The sequence below is a fragment of the Arabidopsis thaliana genome, chromosome 5, assembly GCF_000001735.4.
Source record: "Arabidopsis thaliana chromosome 5, partial sequence".
In the NCBI taxonomy this organism is placed as follows: Eukaryota; Viridiplantae; Streptophyta; class Magnoliopsida; order Brassicales; family Brassicaceae; genus Arabidopsis; species Arabidopsis thaliana.
The window spans coordinates 24,207,454-24,234,379 of NC_003076.8; the positions used below are offsets into that span (position 1 = coordinate 24,207,454).

A 26,926-nucleotide genomic window follows, 5' to 3' on the forward strand; every position below is an offset into this window, starting at 1 on the left:
TTTAGTACTAATACTGTATTTAATAACTTATCTTGGTAAAGAAATCACAGAAAAGCTTAACACATACAGTTTAAACCGTAAATTTATCATAGTAAAACTGTAAAAGCACTAATCATAAATTTAAACCAAGCTAATAAAACAAAAACAAGTAGCACGTTTTTACTTCAAACCGGAAACAGGCAAAACCGGTATCAAATTGCCGAGAAAGATGGAAGGAATAAATAAATGTTAAAATGTTCCTTTGTTGCCACTAACCCACAGGCTTACGTCCCATCATCATTCCCCGTTCTCTTTTTATTTTCTCTAATCGCCGACGATTATCTCTTTCGTCCGGCGATAGCTATTTTGTCTCTTCAAATCCCCATAGACCAATACTCAACTCTTCATCTCCATGTCTCCTCAATCTCATTTCTCTCCTTAGTGATTGAGCTTTTTCCTTCTTTCTCTTTGGTTATTATTCCTTCTCCTCCTCCGTCGTGTTTTTGATTGATTTCAGAATCTAAATCTCCGTTTGATTTCTCCATACTCGTGCTGATTTTCACCTATGTAATGTGATTTATGAGCTCTGTTTATTTCAAATCGACGGCGATCGTTGAATTTATTGATCAATGTGTAAGTAAGAGCTTGAAGAAATAGTTTTTGTTGTTGTTGTGAAAGCTCAGAGTTTTGTTTGCTTTTTTGTTGACTTTTTTGAGATTGATGCTGGATCTCAATCTCGACGTCGACTCGACCGAGTCTACTCAGAACGAACGAGATTCGATTACTGTTAAAGGGGTTTCTTTGAATCAGATGGATGAATCGGTGACGTCGAACTCTTCTGTTGTTAATGCTGAAGCTTCTAGCTGTATAGATGGTGAAGATGAGTTGTGCTCTACACGAACGGTCAAGTTTCAATTTGAGATACTGAAAGGAGGAGGAGAAGAAGAAGAAGAAGATGATGATGAAAGAAGTGCTGTGATGATGACTAAGGAGTTTTTTCCTGTTGCTAAAGGCATGAACTTTATGGATTCGAGCGCTCAAAGTTCAAGGAGCACCGTTGATATTTCCTTCCAGAGGGGGAAACAAGGTGGAGACTTTATAGGTAGCGGGAGCGGTGGTGGCGATGCTTCACGGGTGATGCAGCCACCATCACAGCCGGTGAAGAAAAGCAGGAGAGGTCCTAGGTCTAAGAGTTCTCAGTATAGAGGCGTCACTTTCTATCGGAGGACAGGCAGATGGGAATCGCATATCTGGTATATCTACTACTGATTGATTTATCTTTTAGATAGGTCTTAGATGAGTTGTTGATCTTTGGTCGAAAATGGAAGAGCTTGGTTTAGATTTTGTATTAATCTACAAGTTTCTTTTTTGTCAATTTTCATGGTTGCAGGGATTGCGGTAAACAAGTTTATTTAGGTATGGATTCTAATGGCTGTACTACTGTGAACTGATTTCTGCTGGGATCTTAGTTCTCTAATAAAAGCTTTAACTTTTGAATTCAATAGGTGGATTTGATACTGCCCATGCTGCAGCTAGGTAATGCCTTTGGAAATGATATTTTTTTGTTTGATCTTATTGATCACTCAACTGTTTTTTCGTTATGATACAATTGTTTCCTAAGTTCAACTTTCGTTGGTGTAGGGCGTATGATCGAGCTGCTGTCAAATTCCGGGGTCTGGAAGCTGACATCAATTTCGTTATTGGCGATTATGAAGAGGATCTCAAGCAGGTTTTGATTACAGATGTACAAATGAAGACATGTACGCTTTGATTTGTTCTTATCTGGTTTTCAAACTTTACAGATGGCGAATCTTTCCAAAGAGGAAGTTGTGCAAGTACTTCGGCGACAGAGCTCTGGTTTCTCAAGGAATAATTCTAGATATCAAGGAGTTGCTTTGCAAAAGATTGGCGGGTGGGGAGCTCAAATGGAGCAGCTTCATGGAAACATGTAATTAACTTTTCCTGGGATCTAAGTATGGGCTTTTACAAATGCTATGTTATTTGTGTTTTTGTCTGAATGTGGTTGTCAGTCATTGCTAAAAAGAGTGGAGTGGTTCAGATGAAGAGTTTGGTAATTTTTCGTTAGTTGAAAAGGGCTTCTGTTAGAACCATTAGCAGGAAGACCCGTTTGTGATTATGAGTTATATATAGAGATTTTGATGGCTATGAGACATTTATATCTATCTTGGGATGATTGTCATCTGAGTATGAGCTGTACGCTAGTGATGGTTGTAAATTACATTATGAGGAAGTCTTTTATCCTGAATTATTGATCTATTAGGAAAATTCATGACTAATTGCTCAGATTCTTATGGAATTAGGGGTTGTGACAAGGCAGCCGTACAATGGAAGGGAAGGGAAGCTGCTTCCTTAATTGAGCCTCATGCATCCCGAATGATTCCCGAGGCAGGTAATGTAATTGATGTTCCTTGCTTGTTAAACTGGTCGATGCTATGCAGCTTTTGCTGTCATCATTGATATCTCTGCTCAATATTTGAAAAGCTACGACTAACTTGTTTTCCTGATCTTATTATTTAGCTAATGTTAAGCTCGACCTCAACTTGGGAATCTCTCTTTCACTAGGAGATGGTCCGAAGCAAAAAGATAGGGCCCTCCGGCTTCACCATGTCCCTAACAATTCCGTATGTGGAAGGAACACCATGGTGCAATTTTTTCTTCAGTGCACCAAATATGATTTACTTTACTTTCATATGCGTTTTGCTGCAACTGTTAGTCAAATGTTTCTTTGTCGATATGTCATAGCAATCTGGAACTCAAAGATACTGTCTCCTTTGCTAGCTCGAGCCCTCATGTTTTTTCATTTATTCATGAATTTCTTGCTCTTCATTTGATATACTCACAGATGGAGAACCACATGGCTGCAGCGGCATGTGATACGCCTTTCAATTTCTTGAAGAGGGGTTCAGACCATCTTAATAACCGGCATGCCCTTCCTTCTGCGTTCTTTTCACCCATGGTAAATAGTAAATACCATAGCACACATCTCGTTATATCCAACTGTTTGTCACTGCCTCACAATTTTTACCTTCTGTCCAGAACTAACATACAATATGAAATAGAATGACAATTTTAAATTTATCGAACTTTACCCTACCTATGAGTAATTTGTGTGATATGAAATTCAGCTAGATGTTCATCAAGTGGTTACTGTTGTGATATTTGATCAGTTAAGTACTTGAGCTCAACTCTTTGATATCCTTTGAGAACAGGTCTATGTTGTTGCTTGTTAGTTCTTCTTCTATGTTGTGATATTCTTGAAGATTTGAATGAATAATCTTCTGTCCTAAAAGTTAAATTCTTGTCTCCAGGAAAGAACACCAGAGAAAGGGCTTATGTTACGTTCTCATCAAAGCTTCCCAGCCAGGACATGGCAAGGGCATGATCAGTCCAGTGGTGGGACCGCCGTAGCAGCTACAGCACCGCCACTGTTTTCAAATGCAGCATCATCAGGATTCTCACTCTCAGCTACACGCCCTCCTTCATCCACAGCTATTCATCATCCTTCTCAGCCCTTCGTCAATCTGAATCAGCCCGGTCTCTATGTTATCCACCCATCTGATTACATATCTCAGCACCAACACAATCTCATGAACCGCCCACAACCACCACCATAGCTTCCTCCTTCCTCCGCATAACTCAAGGTAAGACTTTCTTGGAAACAACAACATTCAACTCATCGTTTGGCTCAGCACACAAGCTGTAGTTTCCTCTTCCTGTTATACGTTACGTTTACAATCCAAAAGAAAAAAAAAAAAAATTTTGATAGAAGACCACTAAAGAAAAAGAGTTTGAGATGTTTGTATTCATATGAATCTTGATGGAAACATGAAAAGTATGATGAATGCTTAGCGAATAGAAGAAGACTAAGGAAGAGTTCCAAGTTGTGTAGTATTATCACCCTCCTGTTTTCTGCTTCTCTGTCAATCTCAAACACATATTTGAGGCAATAGTTTTCCTAAGATCCTACAATACTACACGTAATAACATACTTTGTATGTGAACGTGCAGGTTCTACACAGCCCTGAGGTTGGAATAAGTTGGAAGGCCAGCCAAAACGACGCTGAATTCTCCCAAGATCTGTTGTACTTATTGTCATTGTGTGATTTATCTTTCTGCTTTTGATTTGTAACATAAACTGAGGGATAATACCAAAACAGAACCCAAACCCATTTGCCATTTTACTATAATGTCTCTGATATTAATATGAACAGCGTAAAGTACAATGCATTCTATATGTATGAATGAAGAAAGCTATTGAGACTTGAGAGACTATAAATTTGTATAGATCTGATAAGTTTTAGAAATTAAAAACTCTTACATTAATTCAATACACCACAATAATCTTGATTTAACTCCAAAACACGTAACTAAAGACAGAGAGATGGAGAGAGAGAGAGAGAGAGAGAGATATAAATAATCATCCACTGATAATGTGAATCTTGATTGTTTGAACCAGGTTATTATCACCAGTCTTCTTGATCTCAAATATCATCTTATCCGTTGTCTTCACTTTATTCCTTCTGATGATACTGCCAAATCCCTTGACAAACACACTACCATTTGTCTGAATCTTGATCTGCTTCTCCAATGTCCCGAATTTTTTCACAAGTGGATCGACAAGAGTGATACTCTCAGGGAAGTGCAAGTCATAGTCTTTGATAACCCGAGCTGGGATGAGCTGCTTTATGAAAAAAAACATCATAAAAACTCACAACCCAACGATGTTAAATGAAAAGCTCTTTCACATTCAGTTTTTACTTACCAGTTGGCTTTTCTTCTTCGGATTAAGGATCAGAGTAAAAGATGGGTTCTCACGATCATCCAGATACTGTCTTTCATCTTCATCATCATCATCAGCCTTAGCATGATCTCTAGAATCAAAAGCCTCAACATAATCATCATCTTCAACAGGAACATCATCAGCAACATTATCAACATCTTCATCATCAGCATCATTATCATCTTTCTCGACAGCAGCTTCATCAGCATAATCATCACTATCATTGTCTTCACCACAATTATAATCAGAATCGTCATCATCCTCATCAAGAGATAAAACATCATCACTGGCCTGATTTTGTTCATCACTATCAGATTCCACTTTGATCTCCTCGCTTTGATCTGAACTTCTTCTTATCTTTTTACACATTGTCCTATGCTCATAGATACAGAAATGGAAACAACTAGAGCCATCAAACTCAAACTCTAAGAAATCTCCTCCCTTGAGATCTTCGTCCTTCACAATCCTCTTCCACCCATTAACCATAACGAATTTCTCAGTATCATCATCACCACAACATTTCTTTAACTCCAATTTCCAAATATTTCCAGAAATGCTTCTAACAGTTACAGTTTCAGGCAAAGACTTTGGTAAAAATCTGGTGAAAGAAATGGGTAGTACCTGCATTATACAATCTAAAAGTTTCAACCAAATAGAAATCTACAGAAGAACATCTCAGAAAAACCCACAAAAAAAACAGAGAGAAGAGAAGAGTGTTTTACCATATCATCTCCGGACTCATCAGGTAAGTAAACTTTGAAGAATTTTGGAACACAATTATCCAAAGAAACTCCTGTTCGATAGCAAGAAAAGATCAAAACAGAGGATACATTGTGTAAATGTAGAATCAAGAACAAAAAAGAAGAAACCTTTGTTCATCTTCACTTCTGTCTGCTCTTTGTCTAGATCTCTGTGAAACCCTAATTGTTTGATTTAACTGAAGGTTAATATGCGTTCTCCGATCTTATTGTTTGATTTAGTGTTTTTTTCCTTTTGTAGCTAAAAGCAGAGACTTGAACGCTTATTGTTTCAAATGGAAAAAAAAAACTTTACTAACTACATTTACTTCAATGTAGAGCTGAGATTTGGAACCCTAATTTTAAGATGAGTACAGTTCTTCAAACCCCAGATTTCTCAGATAGTACGGTTTCCGTTGAGTGGCTTTCGACTTTTGTAGCAAAAACTTGAAAACAGAGGTTTCTCTCTGTTTCTATACTTGTTGCTTCAAATGGTAAAACCGTAAAAGACTACTTAGAACGACTTCGTTTTAAAAGAAGATTCGTGAAAGAACCAAGGCCCGCGAAAACCAATGGACCTAAATTATTTTGGTCCCATTCGAGATGGGGTTTTATAGTAGTCAGTGGAAGGCCTAGTGATTTCCTCCAAATCTATTTGCAACATATTGTTTGGTTCTCTTTCTTATTTTGATTTGTAAGTTTGTATACAAAAGTGGTGCCAACAACAAAACACAAACCCAAACCCATTTGTCATTTTACTATAATGTCTTTTGAGATTACTCCAACACAAAGGACGACCTTTGTCCGAACAATGTAAGTACTATTTGTATGAATCCGTTGGAGGACGTTGCCCTACTTACTGCAGGCAACAAAGCAACAAGATTTGTCTAGACGGCATAACTCAAGAGTTTGTTGCAAGAGAAAACAGAGAGATTTAATGAGACATGAACTCTATATAGAAAGTCTTAATTCAACATGAAAACATCTCTCACGCCCAAATCCTTAGTTATAAACCAAATCCTAAGATAGACATTTTACCATTAGTAACATAATAAAAACCACTCACAGCTAAGACACATAAGACTCACAAAAGCTTAGTGAAGAGATCATCCGCTGATAATCTTGACCTTGATGGTGTGAACCAGATTACCTCCAGTCCTCTTAAGCTCGCATATCATTTTGTCAGTCATCTTCATTTTGTTCCTTCTGATGAAACTACCAAATCCCTTGACAAAGATGCAACCATTCTTTTGAATCTTGATTGCTTTCTCCAATGCTCCCATTTCGTCCACGACTGTTATACGCTCCGGGAAGGTTAAGTCATAGTCCCTTATGACATGAGCCGGTATGTGCTGCATCAAGAAACAAACATCATAAAACAGATTGAGATATTCCTTATTAATTTATTCACATAAGAATCCATAACCAAAGATGTTAAATGGAGAGTGTGTAAAGATCTTAAATATTCAGGTTTTTTTTTCTCTTACCAATTGGCTCTTCTTCTTCGGATTGAGTGTCATAGTAAAGTACGGGTTCTCGTGATCATCCAGATACCGCCTTTCGTCATCCTCATCCTCAAGATCATCTTCATCCTCAAGACCATCATCATCCTTAGCATCATAACCATCCTCAGCCTCATCATCATCTTCATCCTCAAGACCATCACTATCCTTAGCATCATAACCATCCTCAGCCTCAACATCTACTTCATCCTCAAGACCATCATCATCCTCAGCAACATTATCATCCTCAACAGAATAATCATTATCAGAATCGTCAGAATCATCACTATTAAGAACGATAACATCATCACTAGCCTGAGATTCTTCTTCACAATCAGATCCCACTTTGATGATGTCCTTGCTTTGCTCTGAACTTCTCTTAAGCCTCTTACACGTAGTCTCATGGTCAAAGATAGAGAAATTAAAAAAATGAGAGCCATCAAACTCAAATGACAAGAGATCTCCACCGTTCAGGTTTTCGTCCCTTACAATCTTCTTCCAACCACTAACCATAACAAATCTCTCAACCTCACCACCACATTTCTTAAACCCTAATTTCCAAATGTTTCCAGAAATGCTTCTAACAGTTACAGTTTTAGGCAAAGACTTTGGTAAACAGCTGTTGAAAGAAATGGGTAGTACCTGAAAAGTTTCTACAAATTTCAAGCAACCAGAAAACAAAAAACAGAGTGAAGAGAAGTGTGTTTTATTACCAGATCATCACCGGATTCACTAGGAAGGTACGGTTTAAAGAACTTTGAAGTAAAACCATTAGAGTAATTTCCTGTTCCAAAATAAGAAAAGGAAGAACATCAATGTACAGAGCACATTACAAGGGAAGAATCAGGAACAGAGAAGTGAAAAACCTCTTGTGTTCATTGTCGTCAACTTCTTGTGCTCTTGGAAATACTCTGAACCCTAATTTTGATCGGAAATAAAAAGGTGAACAAAGTTTCTCCAGATCCAAGTTTTTCCAGATGTGATTTGATCTAAAGGTGTTGGCCTTTTGTAGCAAAAACTTGCAAAAACAGAGGGTTCTCTCTGTTTCGATGCTTTTTCCTTCAAATGGAAAACAAACCATTAATAGTACTCTTCTTATTCAAAAATAATTCGTTAAGCGGACCAAGGTATCGCTAAGGCCCAAACAAAAAACAAGAAATGGGCCTTAAGTTTGGTTCAATCTATATCGTGTAAATGACATTATCGTCCTTAAACAAAAGAACCACAGTAAAGAGTCGAGAAGGGTATATTAGAGAAAGAAGGACTTGTGACATCTCAATTCTTGAACAAGAAACTTGAAACTTGAAAGAAGAATGAGATAGTGTTAAGTGGCAGAGTTCCAAGTATCTTAGTATTATTCTCCTCCTATGCCAATGCTTTTCTTATGATCACATAGAGAGTAATAACATTCTTTTTACATGAACTCGCAGGTTTTAAACAGCCCTGATGTGTGAACCATTCATAATGATTTCTCCCAAAATCTATAGCTCTAGTATACATTATTATTGTAAGACTGTGTTGATCGTCTTTTGCACTTCATGTTTCAGACAAACAAACAAAATCAAGAAGTGTATAGAAAGCATCAACATCGATTATGTTCCGAGAAAACCAATAAGATTCATAAAACCAAGTACTCTACTCATATAAAAACTCTCAAGTAAAAATAGATAATGTCTTGGAGTTAACGCATAAAGCCTTATCAAGAGATCATCCTCTTATAACATGGACCTTGATTTCTCGAACAAGACCATCCATCTCCTTTTCTAACTCACAAATCACCTTGTCATTCAACTTCACATTATTCCTTCTGATTATACTACGGAATCCCTTGATTGTTTGACCCTTAACTTTCCTCTTCAATTTACCAAAGTTTTTCTCGAGTGGATCAATCAAATTGATGAACTCAGGGAAGTGTAAGCCATACTTCGTTATGACCTTAGTTGGTATGCGCAGCTGCATTACAAAGATAACATCATAAAACAGAAGTGGTACATTATTTTAATGAAAATGCAAAAAGACATGAGACTTTCTTCACATTTCTTACCATATTATATTTTATTTGCCGATGCTGGTTCACTGTAAAGAAAGGGTTCATGTGATTATCCAGATATTGTCTGTCATGCTCTCCAGAAGAACCTATCAAAATTTATACGCAAGAAAATAAAAAGACAGTGATGCTCTCAGTCTCAGTTAACTTCACAAGACAAAAGTTTCTATTATACCTTTCTTTTTTTTCTCTGTTTTGACTCCTCTCCATCTTTCTTTCTCAACATCAGCATGATCATCGTCACCATAATCTTGATCATCATCATCATCATCATCATCAATAACTATGATATCTTCACTAGATGTATCTTCCTCAACATAATCTTGAACATCATTAATATCATCATTATCAGCATCATCAAGAGCTGTAATATCTTCACTAGATGTATCTTCCTCATTATAATCTTGAACATCACTAATATCATCATCATCAAGAACTATGAAATTTTCACTAGATTTAACTTCTTCCCCATAATCTTGATCATCATTAAAACCATCATCATTGTCATCAAGAACCGTGATTTGCACTGAACTTCTAAGCCTTTTACACGTTGCACGACCATAGATACAGAAATTGAAACACCAAGAGCCATCAAACTCAAATTCTAAGAACTCTCCACCTTTCAAATCTTCGTCCTTGACTATCTTCTTCCACCCATTAACCATAACAAATCTCTCACTATCACCACAAAACTTCCTAAACGCCACTTTCCAGATGTTTCCATAAATGCTTCTAACAATTACATTTTTAGGCAACGACTTTGGTAAAAAGCTGTTGAAAGAGATGGGTAATTCCTGAAGAGGAAGGATCTAAAAGTTTCAATAAACTAAAAATCTACATATAACCAAAAACAGAGAGAGAAGTGTATTTTTACCAAATCATCTCCGGAATCATCAGGTAAGTACACTTTGAAGAACTTTGGAAGACAATCATCCACAGAAATTCCTGTTCCAAAGCAAGAAAAAAATCAGAACATAGGATAGGTTATGTGATTGGAGAATCAAGAACAAACAATAGCATAAAGATCTTAACATAAAAACAAGAGTCTAAAGAAGAAACCTCTGTTCATCATCTTCACCTCTTTGAAACCCTAACTCTTTTAGTGAAAGTGAAGGTGAAAATGGTTCTTGAAAATAGAAAAGTAAAAGAGCTTTGTTAATAGATCTCCGATCTTTTGGTTTGCTTTAGAGATTTTGCCTTTTGTAGCATAACACAGAGACTGTATTGTCTTCTAGGCTTATTGCTACAAATGGAAAAATAAAACATGTGCTAACTACTTTTACTTCAATGCTCCATGAACCGAACCGATATGATTTTAATCAAACCGAAAAAATATTATCCTAACCAAACCAAACCAATAAAGGGTGAACGAGAATTTAAAATTCAAATAAATGGGCTTTAAAGTCCGGCCCAATCGATTTGCTTTAAATGACAATAATAACCTGAGATTATAGAGAACGTTGGTCCGATCTTCTTTCAATTTCAAGTTTTTCAACCTCTTCCCGCTTACGAGGCCGGGATATTCTATCAACAGTCGTCTCTTCCATCGGCCGAACAATTTCCGATTTACCGACTAGGATTTTCGCCTACAACTTCCGAAGAGATTTTCTCAGTGTAAGTTTGAAAAAACCTAGCTATAGGATTCCGGATTTCCTAATCGTCAGATCTTGGGCTCGAAAGAGAAGCTAGAAATGGATAAGGATCTCTTAGATATCTCTGGAGAAGACGACGAAGATAATTGGCTTCTGAAGAATACGCCGAAGAAAACTAATTCGAGCCGAGGAAAGAGTTATTTGAAATGCTCACCTCTCCAAATCCCTAGATCTAGTCGTATCGTTCCTACTCGGCCTCCTTTTTCCCCAATTGGTAAGCGCTTCAATTTCTCGTTCTCGATCCGAGCTTCGTTCTGATAATTTCTCTCTCCCTTTGTTAGAGTGTTTAAGCATCTGAATTAGCATTGTTTAAATCTTAATTTGATAAAATAGCAAATTAGTATAAATGTTGTGTATTCTGCGGATATATGAAGGTTAATACTTTTTGCAGGAAGAGTAACAGGCACCAGCAACAACAGGGAGCAGCCATGCGCTTCAGTTGATACAGATAGTGTAGGAAAGGAGAATGCTAAAGTTGAATTGCCCAAATTGAGTGTGGAGCGACAACAGATGAAGAAGAAGAAAAAGAATGCAGGGTTTAATTTGCGCAAGAGTTTAGCATGGGATAGAGCTTTTTCAACGGAAGAAGGTGACTTTTTTTTACCAATTTCCTGTTAGTAGTAAAGGTCAAAGATTTGGTCTATGTTACTAAGAATCTTAAGATGTGTGATATGGTCATGAACCAGGTGTTTTGGATTCATCTGAGTTATCTAAAATAACTGGAACTGCTTGCCATCTTGGTGGAGATCGGTTAGCTGCCATTCAGGAAGAGTACAGAGAGTCAATGTCAGCTTCCAAATGTAATGTTTCACCAGGACTACAAGCACTTGAAGAAAACTTATTTAACGACTTGCCTGTGAATAGTAAAAACAGAGAGAAGAAGCTTGTCAGTGGCATAATGCCCAAGTACGGATCACCATCTAAATCCCAATCTTCCTCGGTGAGTTTACTGGACCTAAATATTGTGGAGCTAATGAGGGTCATAAGTCGTTTCTTTCCTTGCGTAAATATATATATTTTGAGGCGCAGTCTATCTAAATGTCGAATATCTGCATTATAGGCCCAGAAAAAAGTTATCTCAGCTCAGGATTTAAGGAGTGGTTCCAAGCGCAGTGGCTGTCCCCGGCCTCCTCCTTCATCTTCATATCCTTTTCTTACTTTGAGTACTGAGTGTATAGGCAATCTTGATATCCTTTGCAGGTCTTGTTTGTGTTCTTTTTGCTTGTTTACCTTAACCATCTTGCACCCTGAAAAGACCTGCAAATGTGCATACAACAACATCACGTTGCAGGGAGCTGAGCATATCTAAAGTTCCTACTACCAAATCTGACCCAGTTACAGTTGGAAACAACATGAAAAGGACTACTCAAAGTCCAATCAAAGCGAAAAACAGTCAACCTACTCAATTAAGTATGTTCACTTCAGTTAGCAAATAAAAACTATTCATCTCATATCCTTTTTAGTTCTGTTACTTTTCATCCTGTTTATATATTGCTACATGGTTTTTTGTCTGATATGACAGAGAATTCTCAGAGGAGCTTAGGATCTGAAAGCTTCTCTAAAAACACTTCAAGCACCAAGAGTAAAACAAAATCCAGTCTGGCGAGTAAATCTTCAATTCCTAAGCCCTCTCTTAAGCAAGCTAGAAGAAATGTGGTAAAGCTATGCTGCCCTCTGCAAACCAATATAGCAAATAGTTTATGCACTAAAAATTTGCAGCAAATGCTTTGTTTCCAATATTCTTCCTATTAAGAGTAACCTATTGCATTTTCTTGAACTCTAGATCAGCAAATCTTCAGAAATTCCGACAGTATCATACTCACAGCATTCTGTTGTTGCAAAATCCAACGTTGGCCCTATGACTGCATCAGATGTGGCTATGCTTGGTCATGCATCAGTTATTCCAGACTCTAATGTAATTACTCTGGGCACCTCGTTAGCTCAAAGTTCTTGCAATAAAGCTGGAAGCACGCAGTCCGCAGTTTCACGACTGGGAAAGCCATCAGGCTTAAGAGCGCCAAAACCTTCAATTGGCTATTTCAGTCAGGTATATTATTGAAATATACTGAATTCTATCGTGAGATAACTATGGTTTTGTTCTTGTAACTCTAACATACTTCATATTTTTGCAGTCTGACTCTCAACCGTCGCAGAGTGCGGGAGACAAACACAGTCAGCTTCCCAGATCTGATGTTTGTTCAGCCGCTCATTTTTCTTTGATCCCTACCTTCAAGAAACCCCAAGTTGCTGAAAAGTTTCCCGGTGTCAACTGCAAGGCAGCAACTGGAATTTTTGGCAGTTCAGATTCAGCTGCAAGATTCTCTGCTCAATCTATATGTCTCAAACCTTCACAGGAAAAGTTGAAAGTGGACTTGAATAGCACACAGGAAGTAGAATCCAAAGTGTTGCGTTGTCCATTGAGTTTTCAGATAAATGAAAATCCGCAGCACCAATGTGTCATTCAAGGTGATACTGGAAATTTAGTTCTGGATGATGTAACTTATTGCACATCTGAGAAGATTTCTACTGAACAATGTCAAGAATTCCAGGGTAACAGTGCGCTGCCGCCCTCAGGCTGCAAAAATAATGTACAAGATGGTAGTAATATGTCTGACGATAATAGAGATGAGAAAAGGAAGTCTTGCCTCTCAGTAGAAGAATACTGTGCTTTACCAATGAAAGATTCTATGGATTCTACGATGCAGGGTCCTCCTTGCGATGAGTTGACACTGTTTGACAACTACTCACAGTTGAAAGTCAGCAATCCGGGGGAAGAAGATATGTGTACTACCAATGATTTTAGTGGAGATTCTGATACATTGGATGTACCTGGACAACCTCTAAATGAATGCCTGCACCCTGGAAACGAAGACGAGATTAGTCCTTGCCTTTCTGAAGAAAAAGATGCGTTAGTTGTTTATCATTCTACTGAATATGTAGCAAAGCAGCCTGAGGTTTTGGATTCCTTCACTGCAAAATCATCTTTCTTTGGGGATTTGGCTTCAATAAAGGGTGATGCAGACAATCCATCTTCTTCAGAAAATCAGTTAGGTAATACTGAATTTGTTTCTGTACCTTTGGAGCCTTCTGAAGCACTAGATTGTGTTCAATCACTATGCAATCATCTTGAGGTAAATGCGGTAGCGAACTCTGTTTTGTGTGATCATAACATGGTGTGTGATGGTCAATCTGTATTAGAAACGGAGAAGAGAATTGAAATAAGCGAAAGCACAGAGAAAAACTATGAGACTGATTTCATTGGTCCATTTTCCGAATGCAAATACTGGTTTAGAGAATCTGAAGAGCAACATTTGTCGAACCAATTAGTCCTTGAGGTGAAAGAGGGTGGTCATGAGATAGATGTCTTGATCAGAAACGAAGAAGCTGATGGGCCTGATATGCAGATAGAATGCTTTACTGGTTCGTCTGATGCTGACAACATGGAACAAGTGAAATTACTAAGGCCTTCCTCCGTTGAAGTTACGATGGAGATTAAACCTCTGGAATCATCTCATGAACCCTTCTCTGAGAAATCAACTTCTGAAAAACAGAAGCAATACAATTGTTCCAGCAGTGAAAATACATCTGATGTAAATGATGGTTGTGTAATGAAACAGGCTGATCAACTTGGAACATTAGTTGGTTGTTCTCCAGAAAAAGATGCATCTGTTGCGGTTTTCTCTTATTCAAATGAGGAGCTTGGAGATAACTCTGAGCTGGAAGACATGGATTTGGTTACAGACTCAGATTGTTCAGATGAGGAGCCTGAGGATAAATTGGAGCGGACAGAGGTGGATGTGGTTACTGATCCAGAGCTCATTAGTGGCCTTGATGAGTTTTCTGTCAAGGGCGTCCGTAATCAAGAATATCCGGAAGTAGAAGATATCCAAACTGCATCAGACCTTTGTGGAAAAACTAAAACTCTACTAAGTGAATCAGTCAGTTCCTCGGATTCTATATTTGGAGTTCCTGAGTGTCTAAATGAGGGCACAAACTTTTCCAGAATCTCTGAAGGCATGTCAAAAGAGGATTCAAATTCTGGACGTATTGAGCATAACTATGTTGTAAAAGCTGAATTCCAGGTAGATGCTGAAAAGGATTTCAGTGCACAGGTTACTGGTCAAGAACTCGTCCCCAATGAAGGAGATGAAGTTAAAGTTGTAAAGATCTCTCCTGATCCTGTATCATTTGCGCCCAGAGAGGAAGAACTAGGAACTCCAATACCCATGAAGGAGACTATCTCAGGCAGAGATGATATGCAGATTAACGAGTTCAATGTACTCAGCGATGACATTTTGACATCAGAAAGCAATGCATCAGAAGGCAATGACAAGATGATACTACTGTAAATAATCTAATCCAGTCTCCACTAGTAAACCTTTTCTATTCCTCCAGTGCAGTTTATTTTAAGAATGAGCTAATAAGTCACTGTTTCCAACAGGGATGCTAAACTTGAGAAGAAACCTGATCCAATAATTGTGAAGCCTCCAAATGCTGTTCCATTTTCTGACGAGTGGTTAGCTGCAATTGAGGCTGCTGGGGAGGTATGTATATCTCAAATATATGAATGAAACCATGATGTTGAACTGAAGACCCACTTGCTGTTATTGCATATGATATATAAGTATATCTGCAATGCCTCAGCAGAACTCTTCTGTTAAATATGCAGGAAATTTTAACACTGAAAAGTGGACGTGTGCAACATTCACCAACCGAGAAATCTGCTCCTGAACCAGGTCCATGGTCTCCGGTATAATCCTTCTCTCCCTCTCTCATTACCATTTGGTGTTGATAAAAGGAAACAACAAGTTGAAAAATTGGAACTTGATTAATTTGGTTGTTTTTCTACCTAACAACATTATGGAAAGAATTCAACTCTTAATTTTTGTATAATCTTCATTAACTGATGCTTCATTCACAAGCTAATTATATGTCATAATCAGTTCAAGAAAACTAACTCGAGCAAAACCATTTTGTCTTTTGTGATGGTCAGGTCAAGAAGAGCAACCAAGTTGTAGGACCATTTGACTGTACAAAGTATAATAACAAAGGTCTTCCTCCTGCTTTTGACTGAAGAAAACTAGGTTTCTTCTACGGTTTCTTCTGCCTTAACCATTTTTATTTGTTTTTACCCTTTTATCACTACTAGGAGGTTACAAATTTGTTGAACACACTCACTTTATGATTTTGTATACCTGAGAAATAAAATATGTAGAAAGCACTTGTTGTTGAGGCATGAATGACTTCCACACGAGCTATTTTCCCTAATCACATGTTGAGATATTTGACAGGATTTAGGATGAATACAAGTGAACTTGTCGTGCATATTCTATTCAATTTCATGACATTTACAATCCTGGGACCAAAATTGAGATTTGTTAAGAGCCAGATCAGGCTAGTTCATCATCATGGACCATGACGGATTTGCCTGAAACCGCATTGCTAGTTGTTATCTTTCTGTCTTTGTCTTTTTCGAAGCTCTAACAAAAGTATCATATATATGTCTTTTGATCTTCTTCATTTCAAGATAATTGAGATAAACCACTCAATTAAATGAATCGCTTAAGTAATAAGTTGATGAATATTCGGGAGGGTGAATTGATGGTAACCGCAGGCAACACATAACATGGCTATAAATCCTTTTATTAATGTAGTTTTTCCTAACAAAGGATCTTTTCAGTTCCAACTTAAACAGCAGTAAGATTTAAGAATCTCTCAAACGTCGATAGTGAGTTTGGCGTCAAGGTGAGTGAACTCTTGGAAGAAAGCTTTAAAGTGTTCATATGAATGCTTCACGTCATCTGCAGCACACATCTCACGGATGCTATGCATTGAGAGCTGAGGAGCTCCAACATCAACCGTCCTTATCCCCACACTGCTTGCTAGGATTGGACCAATGGTCGATCCGCAACCCATATCATTACGCACCACAAAATCCTACAATATTCATGTCCACATTCATTTATAATATGCAAATAAGTAAGAACATTTTTTTGAATCTTTCTCAGGCAAATCATACCTGAACAGGCAGATTATGCTTCTCTGCTATCTCTCTGAATACAAAGGAAGTTACGGCATTAGTGGCGTAACGTTGATTTGCATTGTGTTTGATGACAAGTCCTCCGTGCATCTTTGGCTGATGATTCTCTTCGTGTTTGTCCTAAAAAGTGAAATCAAAATGCAATGAAAGATGGACATCAACTTCTGTGCATGGAAATGAAAAAAATATTGCCAGATGAAATGATTACCATAAAGTTTGGATGTAAAGCATGTGCCATGTCAGCAGAGACAAGCAAACTTTTCTGAATCGCTTTTTTGAGCACCTGTAACGATGAAACAAGCGAACTATAATGAGCGACAAAAACAAAATTATATAAAGTATAACACAATCCCAGTTTAATGTCTATCACTCGAATGGTTTGCTACCTTAGTGTCAGAGCTGAAGCAACTTGTGATGTGTGACATAGCATCAATCATGACAGGGGATCCAGCTCCTTGCGCTGAATTGGAGCCAACTTCTTCATGATCAAATAGTGCCACCATTCTTATTCCGCTTTCATCCTCTAAGTCACTTCCAGATGACGTTGCATCTATAAGTGCCTGTGTACAAAGTTCAAATATTTGAAATAGATCGTCAACATCACTGCTTCTTGAACCAAAATACCCAAGGAAAGTTGGTTGCAGTGAAGTTGTATCATTGTTCATCAATATACAGCAGCATAATGGGTAGATTTATTCCATTCAGAGAGAAGAACAAATTGTAAGAGATGTTCAACTTAGATTGTGATCCAGAATAAAACTTACACTAGATGTGAGTTAACATACTTGCACAGAAAGATCTACAAGGTGGAGTAATTTAAATTGGGCTTGAAACACAAGTCTCTTGAAATGTGAAGCATGGACTAACTATTATTCTCTTCCAGAACATGCAATGAGTGGAAACCAACTAAGGCACAGTTAAGATCAGTAAATATAGACCATGGACTATTTTCTCCTCTAAAAGTAAAAGTAAAGGACGTACCTTCAGAGAGCAAAATGACATGCAGAGATTATCTAGTCTTCCCGAGAAAATAAATTCTTTAGCTGCACCAGCTAGTATACTTGGCTGAGTGTCACATGCTTGCAGCTCAAAGTCGCATATCTCCTCAGGTTTACAACCCAGTGCGTTTGCAATGATCTAAGAAATTAAAAAGAGGACTACTTGGTTACTAAACCAGAACAAGATCTAAAATTCAAGCTAAAACCATAAAGCTTATATATTTCAACTGGACCTCCATTAGAAGCGGATGATGCTTTGATTTAGAACTAGTTTCAGCACACTTCTTTCCTTCGTCATGTTCACCACTTTCAGCTGGCGTTTTATTGAGCTCCGCCTTCAAATATATCACACAATATAAATAAATTGCAAAGGAAGTAAGAATTCAAGTCTGCTACAAACTTGACAACAATGGTTTCGACTTCATAGATAAATCTGCCAAAAGTTAAGGGGTTCACAGAGATGGGTTCTGATCTCAAATAGTGGGTGACATGCAAACAAATACTTTAGCCATACTAGATGAAACAAAATTTAGCAGAGACGCTGGACAACATAGCAAGCATAGAAAAAGCACCTTAATAGCTGTTGCCAGTACTGGAACGAGGTGTGTCTGAGTGTTTGGCTTAAAACCTTCAGTGTTCACATTCCTGTCCGCAAGGCAAAACGAAACGTACATAAAGTTCAATATTAATTTCTCTACATAAAGTAACTGAGAAATAAATAATGTTTTTTTTTATCGCAAACACGACAAAAAAAGAGTCTAAGAAGTATTCCAATACAAAGCAATGATTTAAAGGTAACCTGTCCAAGTGAATGGCCAAGGTAGGAATCCTCATGATAGGATCCTCAATCCTGACAAGGCGATGAGAATACGAGACAGAACCTGCTTTCTCTTCTTTAAGAATCACACGTCCTGCAACAGTCAAGTCACGATCAAACCAGGTGTACCACAGTCCACCTCCATATGTTTGAACACCAACCTCCAAGCATCCACCTTTAGTTATCTGTCAACACAATCCTCACTTTCTAGTCAAAAAAGATTTAAGTAAAACCGCTGGAGAAAATGTCAAAAAGATCCCAAAATCCAAAATCACCTTGGATACAGGTTTCAATTTGAGGCACGGACTATCAGTATGAGCTCCAATAATATGGAACCCGTTTCCAGCTACGTATCTGTTCAAAGTTTTCCAAAAGATTAGCTCTAACATTGTAGCAATAGATGGAACCATTGGTTTCAGAAGAAGAAGGAAAAGATGGTTACTTGTGACCAATGGCAAAAGCAACAATAGTGGAGTAATTTCTGGTGAAGAAGTATTTTTTGCCGGCTTCGAGTTTCCAATCATCTCTCTCTGAAATCTGTTCATACCCAGCCTTCAAAAGCCGTCTCTTTGACTCGTCTACACATAATAAATAGTAGATCAATCAATCAATACTAGAACTGAATCAACAACGGAAAATCAATAGTTCTCAAAAGGAAAAGAGATGGGTGATGATTGACGATACCGACGGCATGAAAAGCGGTGGGAGAAGCATTGAGAAAGGAGAGGAAATCAGAGACGAGGGAGCTCTTATCCATGGCTGGATCTCTTAACTTGAGTTCTTCGGGTTTTTGTGAGGCAGCACTCCAATGGATGTTCGGTTTCCGATCGTCCCTGTGTAAGTCTTGCCGGAGGTTCCGTTTCCATTTTAGTAACCCGAGAAGTTTTATTGGCCCATTACAAAGCCCAATTGGTTTTTTAAATAAATAGTTATTTATTCATGAGTACATAAAAAAAATGTTATTTATTCATATAAACGTTTTATACTTTTATGTAAAAACTTTCAATAAATTATTATACAAAAATTTGTTTCATTTGAAATTTTGAATTAACGCACTATTTAAAAATTTGTTCATTTTAAAAACTTTCAAATAAATTTTGTAGTCATATACTATAAATACCCTTCCTTATATGTGGTTGGATAATTTTGGTAATAACATAAGAATTCCCAAAACTAGAAGATTTTATGTGGTTGGGTAATTTCGGTAGTAACACATTCAAACACCATTAAACCAATCAAAACCGAACCGGACTAAGTGGTAATAAAATTAGAAATCGAAGGGTAATAAATTCTAGAAACCCTTTTTTTTTTTTTTTTAACAAGACAGCAACGTGGATCTGGCAGACAAAATCATATATATAAATAATATTAAGAGGGTTAAAAAAGGCCATCGCCTCAAAAATCACAGCCATCCATTTTCTCTTTCTCTCTCTCTCTGTAGCTCTCTCTCGTTCGAGCTTCCATTTTTCCTCATCGCAATCTTCATCTTCAATCTCCAGCTATCTCAAATCGATCCTTCTCGAATCGTATGTTTTCTTATCACCTCTTATTGAATCTCCTTCGTTCTCGTTGAGTTTGAATCTGCTGAATCTCAAAACCCTAATTCTGTTTCCTCCGAGGTTTTTTTTATTGGCATCATCGGTTTATTAGTTTGGATCGAGAAATTGAGATTGAAGATTGAGATTTTTGGATTAATCTACATGTGTTTATATTTCCTGTGATTGATTTATAATGATTTGTTTTCACTTTTGTCCGTTGACGCGTCTTTAATTGAACCGTCGCGGCGCATGCATAGATCGATACTGTGAAGTTCTTCATTGTAGATTCATTTTGTTGTTTGTAATTATATTGTTAGTATTCGATCTGAAATGTTGAATATTTAGAGTAAATTTAAGATTTTTTAAGTTGGCCTATGATAACGTTGATGAGATGAGTGAACATAGATGATTTCTAGGATTGGATTTCGAATGTTATCATTTAGTTTCTTCTGATAATTAATGAAGTTGCCAGCAAAAAAAAAAAAAGTTTTTTCATTGCGTTTGGTTTTTACATGTGTTTTATCTGATAGCTCATGAAATAAAATTTACTTTCTTAGCCTGTGGCCTTAGCTTTGATGATTAATGTGTCTTATATTCTTTCTCTTAGACCATCATGAGTGACCATGGTGAGAAGACTTGTCCACTTTGTGCTGAAGAGATGGATCTGACTGATCAACAATTGAAGCCTTGCAAATGTGGTTATCAGGTCTTGCATCTACCTTCCATTTTCTCTTAATTTCAATTGATATGTTACGGCTTAATCTTGAAACTGAAAGTTATTGGGAGAACAGTTTTGCTTATTGCAATGTTCAATAGCTCTCGTCTTTCTCTGTTTTCATGATCGCTATAATCACTCTTTTATCTGTTAATAATTTTGTGTATGTGATTCAGATTTGTGTTTGGTGCTGGCATCACATAGTGGACATGGCAGAGAAAGATCAAATAGAAGGGCGTTGTCCAGCTTGTCGCACTCCATATGACAAAGAAAAGATTGTAGGGATGACTGTTAATTGTGACAGGTTTGTAATAACATTTAATTTTAGTCTGGGACAGTCTTTTTTCGTTTCTTTTGCTGATGGCTTTTCTCTATAATTACCTGTTCCCAGTCTGGCTTCTGAAGGCAATATGGAGCGCAAGAAGATCCAGAAGTCAAAATCAAAATCTTCTGAAGGGAGAAAGCAACAACTCACCAGTGTGCGAGTGATCCAGAGGAATCTTGTTTACATTGTTGGGTTGCCTCTTAATCTAGCCGATGAAGATGTATGACAACTTACATCCAAACCTTTATAATCATTCTTTTTGTAGATTACTATCTGATTAGCGCGCCATTTTTCTTTCAGCTACTCCAACATAAAGAATATTTTGGTCAGTATGGAAAAGTTCTAAAGGTTTCCATGTCCCGAACAGCATCTGGTGTCATCCAACAATTCCCAAACAATACATGCAGTGTGTGCGTTTCTGTATATACTTCTTATCAAACAATTTCCCTCTTTATATATATATATTTGGTCAGTGAAGTTGTCTGATAATGATTTTTTGCATCGCAGATATATTACTTATGGAAAAGAGGAAGAGGCTGTTCGCTGCATTCAAGCTGTTCATGGGTTTATCTTGGATGGTAAACCATTGAAGTAAGTTTTGACTTGCTTTTTCTAAAAAAACTAGAATTGTATTTATAAGTTATTATATTCACCTAATGATCATATGAAAGTTCTCGCTCTCTATCTATATTTGCAGGGCATGTTTTGGGACAACCAAGTATTGTCATGCATGGCTGAGAAATGTGGTATGTCTCCTATAGATTCTTGTTCTTCTGCGTTGTTATTTTTGATTACCTCGCTTCAGATGCATGTTGAAGTTGATGTCTTTGGAGTGATGAACTGCATGTTTTTATTCCAGGCATGCGTCAATCCTGATTGTCTCTATTTGCACGAGGTTGGTTCTCAAGATGATAGCTTCACAAAAGATGAGATCATATCAGCCTATACAAGGTATTTGTATCATCTGAAATTTTAAAATACCCTCTTGCTTTCATGATTGTTCTGTTTCATGGTACCAGTATCTTTAGGTAATGTAATATGATAGTTGGTCTAGTATTTTTGGATGATTAGTTAAGTCTTATAGTAATTTTGAAGGAGTAGAGTTCAACAAATCACTGGAGCAACAAATATTCTGCAGCACCATTCAGGGAACATGCTACCTCCACCACTGGATGCTTATTGCAGTGACAGTTCTTCTGCAAAACCAATTATAAAGGTTCCTTCAACTGTAAGTTCAGTTTAATCTCAACTTTCCCTTAACATGATGTGCAATTTGGCTTGAGTAATGTGTTCCAAAGATAATCCACATCTGAAGTATTTTCTATTTGTTAATCCTAGTTGGTGACTAACTTGATGATGTGGCATGACTAGCTTATGAAATCTCTTAATTTTCCTGAGCTTAATAATTTATTTCCTATGTACAGAATGCAACTAGTGTTCCCAGGTATTCTCCGCCAAGTGGGAGTGGGAGCTCCAGCAGATCCACTGCCCTTCCTGCTGCAGCGTCATGGTTAGTTTTCACTTGATGCTTTTTATGTCTTTTGATTGGTCTATCTAAGAAATAAGGAAATTCTGTTGCAGGGGGACACATCAGTCTTTAGCAACTTCGGTCACCTCAAATGGATCTTCTGATATACAAAGATCAACATCAGTGAATGGAACCTTACCCTTTTCTGCTGTTGTTGCAAACGCAGCTCATGGGCCTGTATCCTCTAATGACATTCTTAAAAGACCATCTCGCAAAGAAGAAAGCCAAATAGTTATGGACAAAGTCAAACCTAGTGTGTTGAAGCCCTTGCAGCATAATGTTGTGGTTTCTGGGTCCGAGAGAATTACCGCACCCGATAGAGATCCTACTAGCAATCGTTTATCCAGTTCAGTAGACTCTGCCTACGGAGGCAGAGACATTGACCAGCCTTCAGCCTACAGTGGCAGAGACATTGACAAGCCTTCATCTACTGTTAGCTCGTTTGATGCTGCAAATGAAGCTGTAGAAGATGTCCCTACTGTAAGCAACTTGTTGGATGGTGTTGCATGCATGCGGATAACTATGAATTGTAGGGATGAACGTCCTGATATTACAATGGCGATTGGTAGTCAAAGTGATCAAGGTTCTATTAGACAACCTGGTTCTGAAGTATCAAAGTTGCCAGATTTAGAGCAATGTAGGATAGATAGTTCTATAAACACTGATAAGAAAGCTATCTCGTTAGAGGATAGGATCCCCCGCACTAGGCCAGGGTGGGATTGGATATCAGATTTGCAATCGCAAATGCAAGGAAGCTCTAAATTGCAAGTGGAGGATATATCAACATTGGATAGCCAACGGCCTCACCCTGAAGAGGATATTATCCACTCGCGGTTGCTGTCTAATTTGTCAAGTTCCAGTTTGGATACAAATCATATGGCTTCTCGTTCTTCCCTACCTTGTGAAGTTAGGGGCAGTGATAGATTGCATCTTCCAAATGGATTTGGTGAGAAATCCATGTCCAGTGTGGAGCACTCTCTGTTCGCAAATGAAGGCAGGAACAAAGTCAACAATGCAGAGGATGCTATACTTTCAAACATTTTGTCACTCGATTTTGATCCATGGGATGAATCCTTGACTTCTCCCCACAATTTGGCAGAGTTACTAGGTGAAGTTGATCAGCGATCTAGTACTCTTAAACCTTCAAACTTCCTAAAGCAACATAACAACCAGTCTAGATTTTCTTTTGCACGGTATGAAGAATCTAGTAATCAAGCATATGACAGTGAGAACTATAGCATTTATGGGCAGTTGTCAAGAGATAAACCTATTCAGGAGTCTGCCATGAGCCGAGATATCTATCGAAATAACCTTGGGAGTGTAAATGGATTTGCTTCAAACTTCGCTGGTGGATTGGATAACTTTGCCGCTAGTCCTTTATTTTCTTCGCACAAGAATCCTGGTTAGTAGTTTTAGTTTATGGCTGTTGGTTATTTCTTGTTTGGGTATTTTTCTGCTACATTTCCAATTTTTCTTTTCTGTTGTCCTATTGCAGTTTCACGACCTCAAGTTTCTGCGCCTCCAGGATTTTCTGCTCCCAACAGGCTACCTCCTCCTGGCTTCTCGTCACATGAAAGAGTGGGCCTATCATCAGATACTACACTAGGTATTTTCTCTTCTTCTATTTGTGGCATCATAGAGTACGGATGATGCTAGAGACTAAAACTTTTGTCCACTTGTATCATAGGAAATCGATTTCTTGACTCTACTTCATTGAGGAATGCATATCAAGTACCACCTCCAGTTGGTAATTCAAATGGTGCAAGTGATATCGACTTTGTGGATCCTGCAATTCTAGCTGTTGGAAGAGGGATGGTAAATGCTGACTTGGACATGAGATCAGGATTCTCATCACAACTGAATTCTTTTGAAAACGAAACAGGACTCCATATGTTGAGACAGCAGTCTCTGTCTTCTGCACAACAAGTTAATGGGTTTCATCATGATCTCAGAAACTTATCTCCTTCACTTAACGACCCTTACGGATTTAGCTCAAGGCTTATGGATCAAACACAGGGAAGTAGCTTGTCTCCTTTCTCACAGCTCCCAAGACAACAACCATCTGCAAATTCAATCTTGTCCAATGGTCATCACTGGGATAAGTGGAATGAAGGGCAAAGTGTGAACAATATAGGCATGGCCGAGCTTCTTAGGAATGAACGGCTGGGTTTTAATGGGAGCTTATACAACAACGGATATGAAGAACCAAAATTCCGGATTCCAAGTCCCGGTGATGTGTATAACAGGACATATGGGATTTGATTCTGGCATGAAGAGAGGTTTCTGCTTTGTTGGATCTGCTCTGGTTGGTCCCGATTCCCAAGTGAGTGGAAAATTCATACTCAAAAACTGCTTCCGCTGCTGCTGCGCATATAGGATCAGTTCTCATACCAAAGATGCAGGCCCCTAACATAGATTCCCCAAGAGCTTAAAAGGTACTGAATCATTTTCTTCTATAATATGTGATTTTGGTTTATCCATTCGTTTATAATGTGTGAATTTGACTTTTGCAGGAGCAAGGATGTTAAATTGTCAATGTTTGGGTGCTTGGATAAATTTTGATTTCTGCTGATGATTGGTTTCGTCGGAATTCTGGCAAATTTTGAGGGTCCAACGATGATAGAGGTAGAAGTTGCGCTCTGATTTTTTGGTTCTTATATAAAGTTGTAAATGAATTTAGTTATAAAAAACAGTGAAGCTTTTAAAAGTATTCTATGAAAATTCAAATTGTTATTGCAAAACTTTCACAAAATCTTTATTTCGTTTTTCAAATTTTATAACTCTTCTTCATAAAAACCCGAAAAACCTTTCTTACAAGAGTTATGTAACTACCTTAAAACCAAACAATTTATGTATTATAACTAGTTTGAGACATAAACACAGAGTTATAATCAGCAACGAAGCCTAAATGTGTCCAAGATGTTTGCAATGTTGTTTCCGTGAGATCTACGCAAGAGATGGATAAAAGGCATGAGCTTCTGCACCAAACCCCAAAACAGATCCATCCTCATCTCCTTTGTGAATCTCAGTGCCTTGACCACCACGAAATTCCCAAACTCATTCCTCGCCAGCCTCATCAACCTGTCTCCATCGCAACCCAAAAGCTCCACAACCACCACAACCATTGACTCCTCCACCTCCAAAAGCTTCTCCACGATGTAGCTTCCATACTTCTTAAACGATAGCTCAATGCACTGACCATAAAGATTAACGGCGATGTTGTGAATGCAACGCGAGTCATACAGTGTAAGCACATGTTGGACCACAAAGTTCCCTGAAGCATCGTTGCTTAGCCGGAGAGCGTTGGATACGACCAATTCTAGTAGCTGATCTCTGTAGTAAGGATCGTCAGCGTCGGTTATGATATCATTGAGCGCGATGCAGCCGTGCTGGTCACACGCTAGGTCGAGAGCGTGGTAGAGAATGCGCTCGTACAATGCCTTTTTCATCACCTTGTCGAAAACGACCATGGCTCGTATCGTCACGTAGGATGCGTATTTGTCGGTCGTGATGTGGAGGAAGCGGCGCAAGATAGCGGCACAGAAGAAGGCGTCCACGTCATCTGATTTGCCGAGGAGCTTCTGCACGCGTCTCGAGCCGAACTTGGTTGTGACGATCGACATGAAGTAATCGGAGTCAGACGTAAGCAACGAGGCCATCCTCTGAAGCTCTGTTTTGTCTGACTTTGAGATCATCTCTTTAAAGTAAGACACACCATCGCCGTCAGTCATTAGGTTGAACAGAGCTGCGTGCAAGGGCGTGGCGGAGGCGCGTGGGGCGAATCCAGAAGGAGGAATGTAACCGGAGGTTTCTGTAGGGTTTGGTAAAGCATTGAACATGGTCGACATTGAAAAGGTATTATCGGAGACTGCCATTGATGTATTTCTTGATCTACAGAAATTTCTCTAGAAAAGGGTTTAATCAGTTTGTGTGATTTTGGAGAAGTATGAGAGATTTGTGAATGAGAGATCTGTGGTGATGCGTAGAGTATTTATAGAAAAGTTAGGGCTTTTGTTTTTCTAGTTACAATTACACAACTCGGATTCCTACCAGGAAAAGGAAACTTATTTGGTGGAGTATCCTTTTTTCTTTGTGTTTTAATAATAATAATCTATCTGAGAAAAATGGAAAAAAGTAGAATTTTTCTGTAAAACGACAATATTTAGGCACGAAAATCAAATTAAAAAAGGAAAAGTAGGAAGGAGATCGTAAATTTGATCCCGTAAATTCGAAGGGTATTAGAAGGG

The 26,926-nt window shown here is 38.1% G+C and overlaps 8 protein-coding genes across 22 annotated transcripts; 3 read left to right on the plus strand and 5 right to left on the minus strand.

Moving 5' to 3' along the window:
• The first annotated feature begins 235 nt into the window (after nucleotides 1-235).
• Nucleotides 236-4,290, plus strand: TOE2 (target of early activation tagged (EAT) 2). Of its 6 annotated transcripts, none has more exons than NM_001203647.1 (10): nucleotides 236-1,232; nucleotides 1,370-1,395; nucleotides 1,485-1,515; nucleotides 1,621-1,708; nucleotides 1,782-1,927; nucleotides 2,301-2,389; nucleotides 2,518-2,708; nucleotides 2,843-2,956; nucleotides 3,309-3,641; nucleotides 4,009-4,290. In NM_001203647.1, exons 1-9 carry the CDS (start codon nucleotides 700-702, stop codon nucleotides 3,612-3,614), a joined length of 1,524 nt encoding a protein of 507 aa, NP_001190576.1. In that variant the 5' UTR covers nucleotides 236-699; the 3' UTR covers nucleotides 3,615-3,641; nucleotides 4,009-4,290. The 6 variants fall into 6 exon arrangements, with proteins under 6 accessions (NP_001190576.1, NP_001331667.1, NP_200820.3 ...); NM_001345393.1 differs by having other exon boundaries at nucleotides 2,518-2,621; NM_125405.4 differs by having other exon boundaries at nucleotides 2,518-2,642; nucleotides 4,009-4,276.
• Nucleotides 4,291-4,335: 45 nt separating this feature from the next.
• AT5G60130 (AP2/B3-like transcriptional factor family protein) lies at nucleotides 4,336-5,933 on the minus strand (the record flags this gene model as incomplete). Of its 5 annotated transcripts, NM_001203648.1 has the most annotated exons (5): nucleotides 4,418-4,678; nucleotides 4,763-4,858; nucleotides 4,937-5,401; nucleotides 5,503-5,573; nucleotides 5,650-5,711. In NM_001203648.1, the coding sequence occupies 5 exons, from the start codon at nucleotides 5,657-5,659 to the stop codon at nucleotides 4,418-4,420; spliced, it is 903 nt and encodes a 300-aa protein (NP_001190577.1). The 5 variants fall into 5 exon arrangements, with proteins under 5 accessions (NP_001330294.1, NP_001318844.1, NP_001190577.1 ...); NM_001345394.1 differs by having other exon boundaries at nucleotides 4,389-4,678; nucleotides 4,763-5,401; nucleotides 5,650-5,933; NM_001345395.1 differs by having other exon boundaries at nucleotides 4,336-4,678; nucleotides 4,763-5,401; nucleotides 5,503-5,933.
• Nucleotides 5,934-6,411: 478 nt separating this feature from the next.
• On the minus strand, nucleotides 6,412-8,063 carry AT5G60140 (AP2/B3-like transcriptional factor family protein). The gene is made up of 4 exons (NM_125407.4): nucleotides 7,886-8,063; nucleotides 7,733-7,803; nucleotides 7,005-7,661; nucleotides 6,412-6,869 (listed from the first exon to the last, which is right to left on the minus strand). Exons 1-4 carry the CDS (start codon nucleotides 7,896-7,898, stop codon nucleotides 6,624-6,626), a joined length of 987 nt encoding a protein of 328 aa, NP_200822.1. The 5' UTR covers nucleotides 7,899-8,063; the 3' UTR covers nucleotides 6,412-6,623.
• A 430-nt stretch (nucleotides 8,064-8,493) lies between these two features.
• AT5G60142 (AP2/B3-like transcriptional factor family protein) lies at nucleotides 8,494-10,296 on the minus strand. Of its 4 annotated transcripts, NM_001345398.1 has the most exons (6): nucleotides 10,126-10,256; nucleotides 9,941-10,011; nucleotides 9,451-9,860; nucleotides 9,242-9,369; nucleotides 9,064-9,155; nucleotides 8,495-8,972 (listed from the first exon to the last, which is right to left on the minus strand). In NM_001345398.1, exons 1-6 carry the CDS (start codon nucleotides 10,136-10,138, stop codon nucleotides 8,727-8,729), a joined length of 960 nt encoding a protein of 319 aa, NP_001331555.1. In that variant the 5' UTR covers nucleotides 10,139-10,256; the 3' UTR covers nucleotides 8,495-8,726. The 4 variants fall into 4 exon arrangements, with proteins under 4 accessions (NP_001119463.2, NP_001331553.1, NP_001331555.1 ...); NM_001125991.3 differs by having other exon boundaries at nucleotides 8,494-8,972; nucleotides 9,242-9,860; nucleotides 10,126-10,296; NM_001345397.1 differs by having other exon boundaries at nucleotides 8,494-8,972; nucleotides 9,064-9,860; nucleotides 10,126-10,296.
• A 232-nt stretch (nucleotides 10,297-10,528) lies between these two features.
• On the plus strand, nucleotides 10,529-16,079 carry AT5G60150 (uncharacterized protein). Of its 2 annotated transcripts, NM_001345400.1 has the most exons (11): nucleotides 10,529-10,932; nucleotides 11,110-11,307; nucleotides 11,405-11,658; nucleotides 11,779-11,861; nucleotides 11,965-12,128; nucleotides 12,241-12,374; nucleotides 12,502-12,765; nucleotides 12,851-15,063; nucleotides 15,160-15,262; nucleotides 15,388-15,468; nucleotides 15,712-16,079. In NM_001345400.1, exons 1-11 carry the CDS (start codon nucleotides 10,758-10,760, stop codon nucleotides 15,790-15,792), a joined length of 3,750 nt encoding a protein of 1,249 aa, NP_001330192.1. In that variant the 5' UTR covers nucleotides 10,529-10,757; the 3' UTR covers nucleotides 15,793-16,079. The 2 variants fall into 2 exon arrangements, with proteins under 2 accessions (NP_001330192.1, NP_200823.1); NM_125408.3 differs by lacking the exon at nucleotides 11,779-11,861 and having other exon boundaries at nucleotides 11,405-11,624; nucleotides 12,010-12,128; nucleotides 15,712-15,973.
• A 114-nt stretch (nucleotides 16,080-16,193) lies between these two features.
• Nucleotides 16,194-19,461, minus strand: AT5G60160 (Zn-dependent exopeptidases superfamily protein). Its single transcript, NM_125409.5, has 11 exons — nucleotides 19,258-19,461; nucleotides 19,016-19,151; nucleotides 18,849-18,927; nucleotides 18,556-18,758; nucleotides 18,329-18,401; nucleotides 17,990-18,091; nucleotides 17,740-17,895; nucleotides 17,145-17,318; nucleotides 16,967-17,041; nucleotides 16,738-16,878; nucleotides 16,194-16,655 (listed from the first exon to the last, which is right to left on the minus strand). Exons 1-11 carry the CDS (start codon nucleotides 19,328-19,330, stop codon nucleotides 16,434-16,436), a joined length of 1,434 nt encoding a protein of 477 aa, NP_200824.1. The 5' UTR covers nucleotides 19,331-19,461; the 3' UTR covers nucleotides 16,194-16,433.
• Nucleotides 19,462-19,961: 500 nt separating this feature from the next.
• AT5G60170 (RNA binding (RRM/RBD/RNP motifs) family protein) lies at nucleotides 19,962-25,420 on the plus strand. Of its 2 annotated transcripts, none has more exons than NM_001203649.1 (14): nucleotides 19,962-20,099; nucleotides 20,719-20,817; nucleotides 21,003-21,130; nucleotides 21,218-21,371; nucleotides 21,452-21,561; nucleotides 21,659-21,742; nucleotides 21,849-21,897; nucleotides 22,011-22,102; nucleotides 22,247-22,379; nucleotides 22,576-22,661; nucleotides 22,733-24,081; nucleotides 24,175-24,285; nucleotides 24,367-25,114; nucleotides 25,193-25,420. In NM_001203649.1, exons 2-13 carry the CDS (start codon nucleotides 20,725-20,727, stop codon nucleotides 24,939-24,941), a joined length of 2,964 nt encoding a protein of 987 aa, NP_001190578.1. In that variant the 5' UTR covers nucleotides 19,962-20,099; nucleotides 20,719-20,724; the 3' UTR covers nucleotides 24,942-25,114; nucleotides 25,193-25,420. The 2 variants fall into 2 exon arrangements, with proteins under 2 accessions (NP_001190578.1, NP_200825.2); NM_125410.3 differs by having other exon boundaries at nucleotides 19,964-20,099; nucleotides 22,253-22,379.
• Nucleotide 25,421: 1 nt separating this feature from the next.
• PUM19 (pumilio 19) lies at nucleotides 25,422-26,682 on the minus strand. Its single transcript, NM_125411.2, has one exon. The coding sequence runs from the start codon at nucleotides 26,552-26,554 to the stop codon at nucleotides 25,571-25,573; it is 984 nt and encodes a 327-aa protein (NP_200826.1). The 5' UTR covers nucleotides 26,555-26,682; the 3' UTR covers nucleotides 25,422-25,570.
• Nucleotides 26,683-26,926: the final 244 nt, after the last annotated feature.

What these genes read in the sequence shown, in the direction of transcription:
- TOE2 (NM_001203647.1), top strand. Translation starts at nt 700, where the DNA reads ATGCTGGATCTCAATCTCGACGTCGACTCGACCGAGTCTACTCAGAAC. An exon ending in GAGCAGCTTCATGGAAACAT is followed by an intron (nt 1,928 to 2,300) that starts GTAATTAACTTT and finishes TTATGGAATTAG; the next exon opens with GGGTTGTGACAAGGCAGCCG. An exon ending in CTGCGTTCTTTTCACCCATG is followed by an intron (nt 2,957 to 3,308) that starts GTAAATAGTAAA and finishes TCTTGTCTCCAG; the next exon opens with GAAAGAACACCAGAGAAAGG.
- AT5G60140 (NM_125407.4), bottom strand. An exon ending in GTGAATCCGGTGATGATCTG is followed by an intron (nt 7,662 to 7,732) that starts GTAATAAAACAC and finishes GAAACTTTTCAG; the next exon opens with GTACTACCCATTTCTTTCAA. An exon ending in CGAAGAAGAAGAGCCAATTG is followed by an intron (nt 6,870 to 7,004) that starts GTAAGAGAAAAA and finishes TTCTTGATGCAG; the next exon opens with CACATACCGGCTCATGTCAT.
- AT5G60142 (NM_001125991.3), bottom strand. An exon ending in ATGATTCCGGAGATGATTTG is followed by an intron (nt 9,861 to 9,940) that starts GTAAAAATACAC and finishes CTTCCTCTTCAG; the next exon opens with GAATTACCCATCTCTTTCAA. An exon ending in AACAGAGAAAAAAAAGAAAG is followed by an intron (nt 9,156 to 9,241) that starts GTATAATAGAAA and finishes AAATTTTGATAG; the next exon opens with GTTCTTCTGGAGAGCATGAC.
- AT5G60150 (NM_001345400.1), top strand. Translation starts at nt 10,758, where the DNA reads ATGGATAAGGATCTCTTAGATATCTCTGGAGAAGACGACGAAGATAAT. An exon ending in CGGCCTCCTCCTTCATCTTC is followed by an intron (nt 11,862 to 11,964) that starts ATATCCTTTTCT and finishes ACCATCTTGCAC; the next exon opens with CCTGAAAAGACCTGCAAATG. An exon ending in AGCAAGCTAGAAGAAATGTG is followed by an intron (nt 12,375 to 12,501) that starts GTAAAGCTATGC and finishes CTTGAACTCTAG; the next exon opens with ATCAGCAAATCTTCAGAAAT.
- AT5G60160 (NM_125409.5), bottom strand. Translation starts at nt 19,330, where the DNA reads ATGGATAAGAGCTCCCTCGTCTCTGATTTCCTCTCCTTTCTCAATGCT. An exon ending in AATTGAAACCTGTATCCAAG is followed by an intron (nt 18,759 to 18,848) that starts GTGATTTTGGAT and finishes TTGTGTTGACAG; the next exon opens with ATAACTAAAGGTGGATGCTT. An exon ending in TGTCATTTTGCTCTCTGAAG is followed by an intron (nt 17,319 to 17,739) that starts GTACGTCCTTTA and finishes CTTTGTACACAG; the next exon opens with GCACTTATAGATGCAACGTC.
- AT5G60170 (NM_001203649.1), top strand. Translation starts at nt 20,725, where the DNA reads ATGAGTGACCATGGTGAGAAGACTTGTCCACTTTGTGCTGAAGAGATG. An exon ending in CTTGCAAATGTGGTTATCAG is followed by an intron (nt 20,818 to 21,002) that starts GTCTTGCATCTA and finishes TATGTGATTCAG; the next exon opens with ATTTGTGTTTGGTGCTGGCA. An exon ending in ATCATATCAGCCTATACAAG is followed by an intron (nt 22,103 to 22,246) that starts GTATTTGTATCA and finishes GTAATTTTGAAG; the next exon opens with GAGTAGAGTTCAACAAATCA.
- PUM19 (NM_125411.2), bottom strand. Translation starts at nt 26,554, where the DNA reads ATGGCAGTCTCCGATAATACCTTTTCAATGTCGACCATGTTCAATGCT.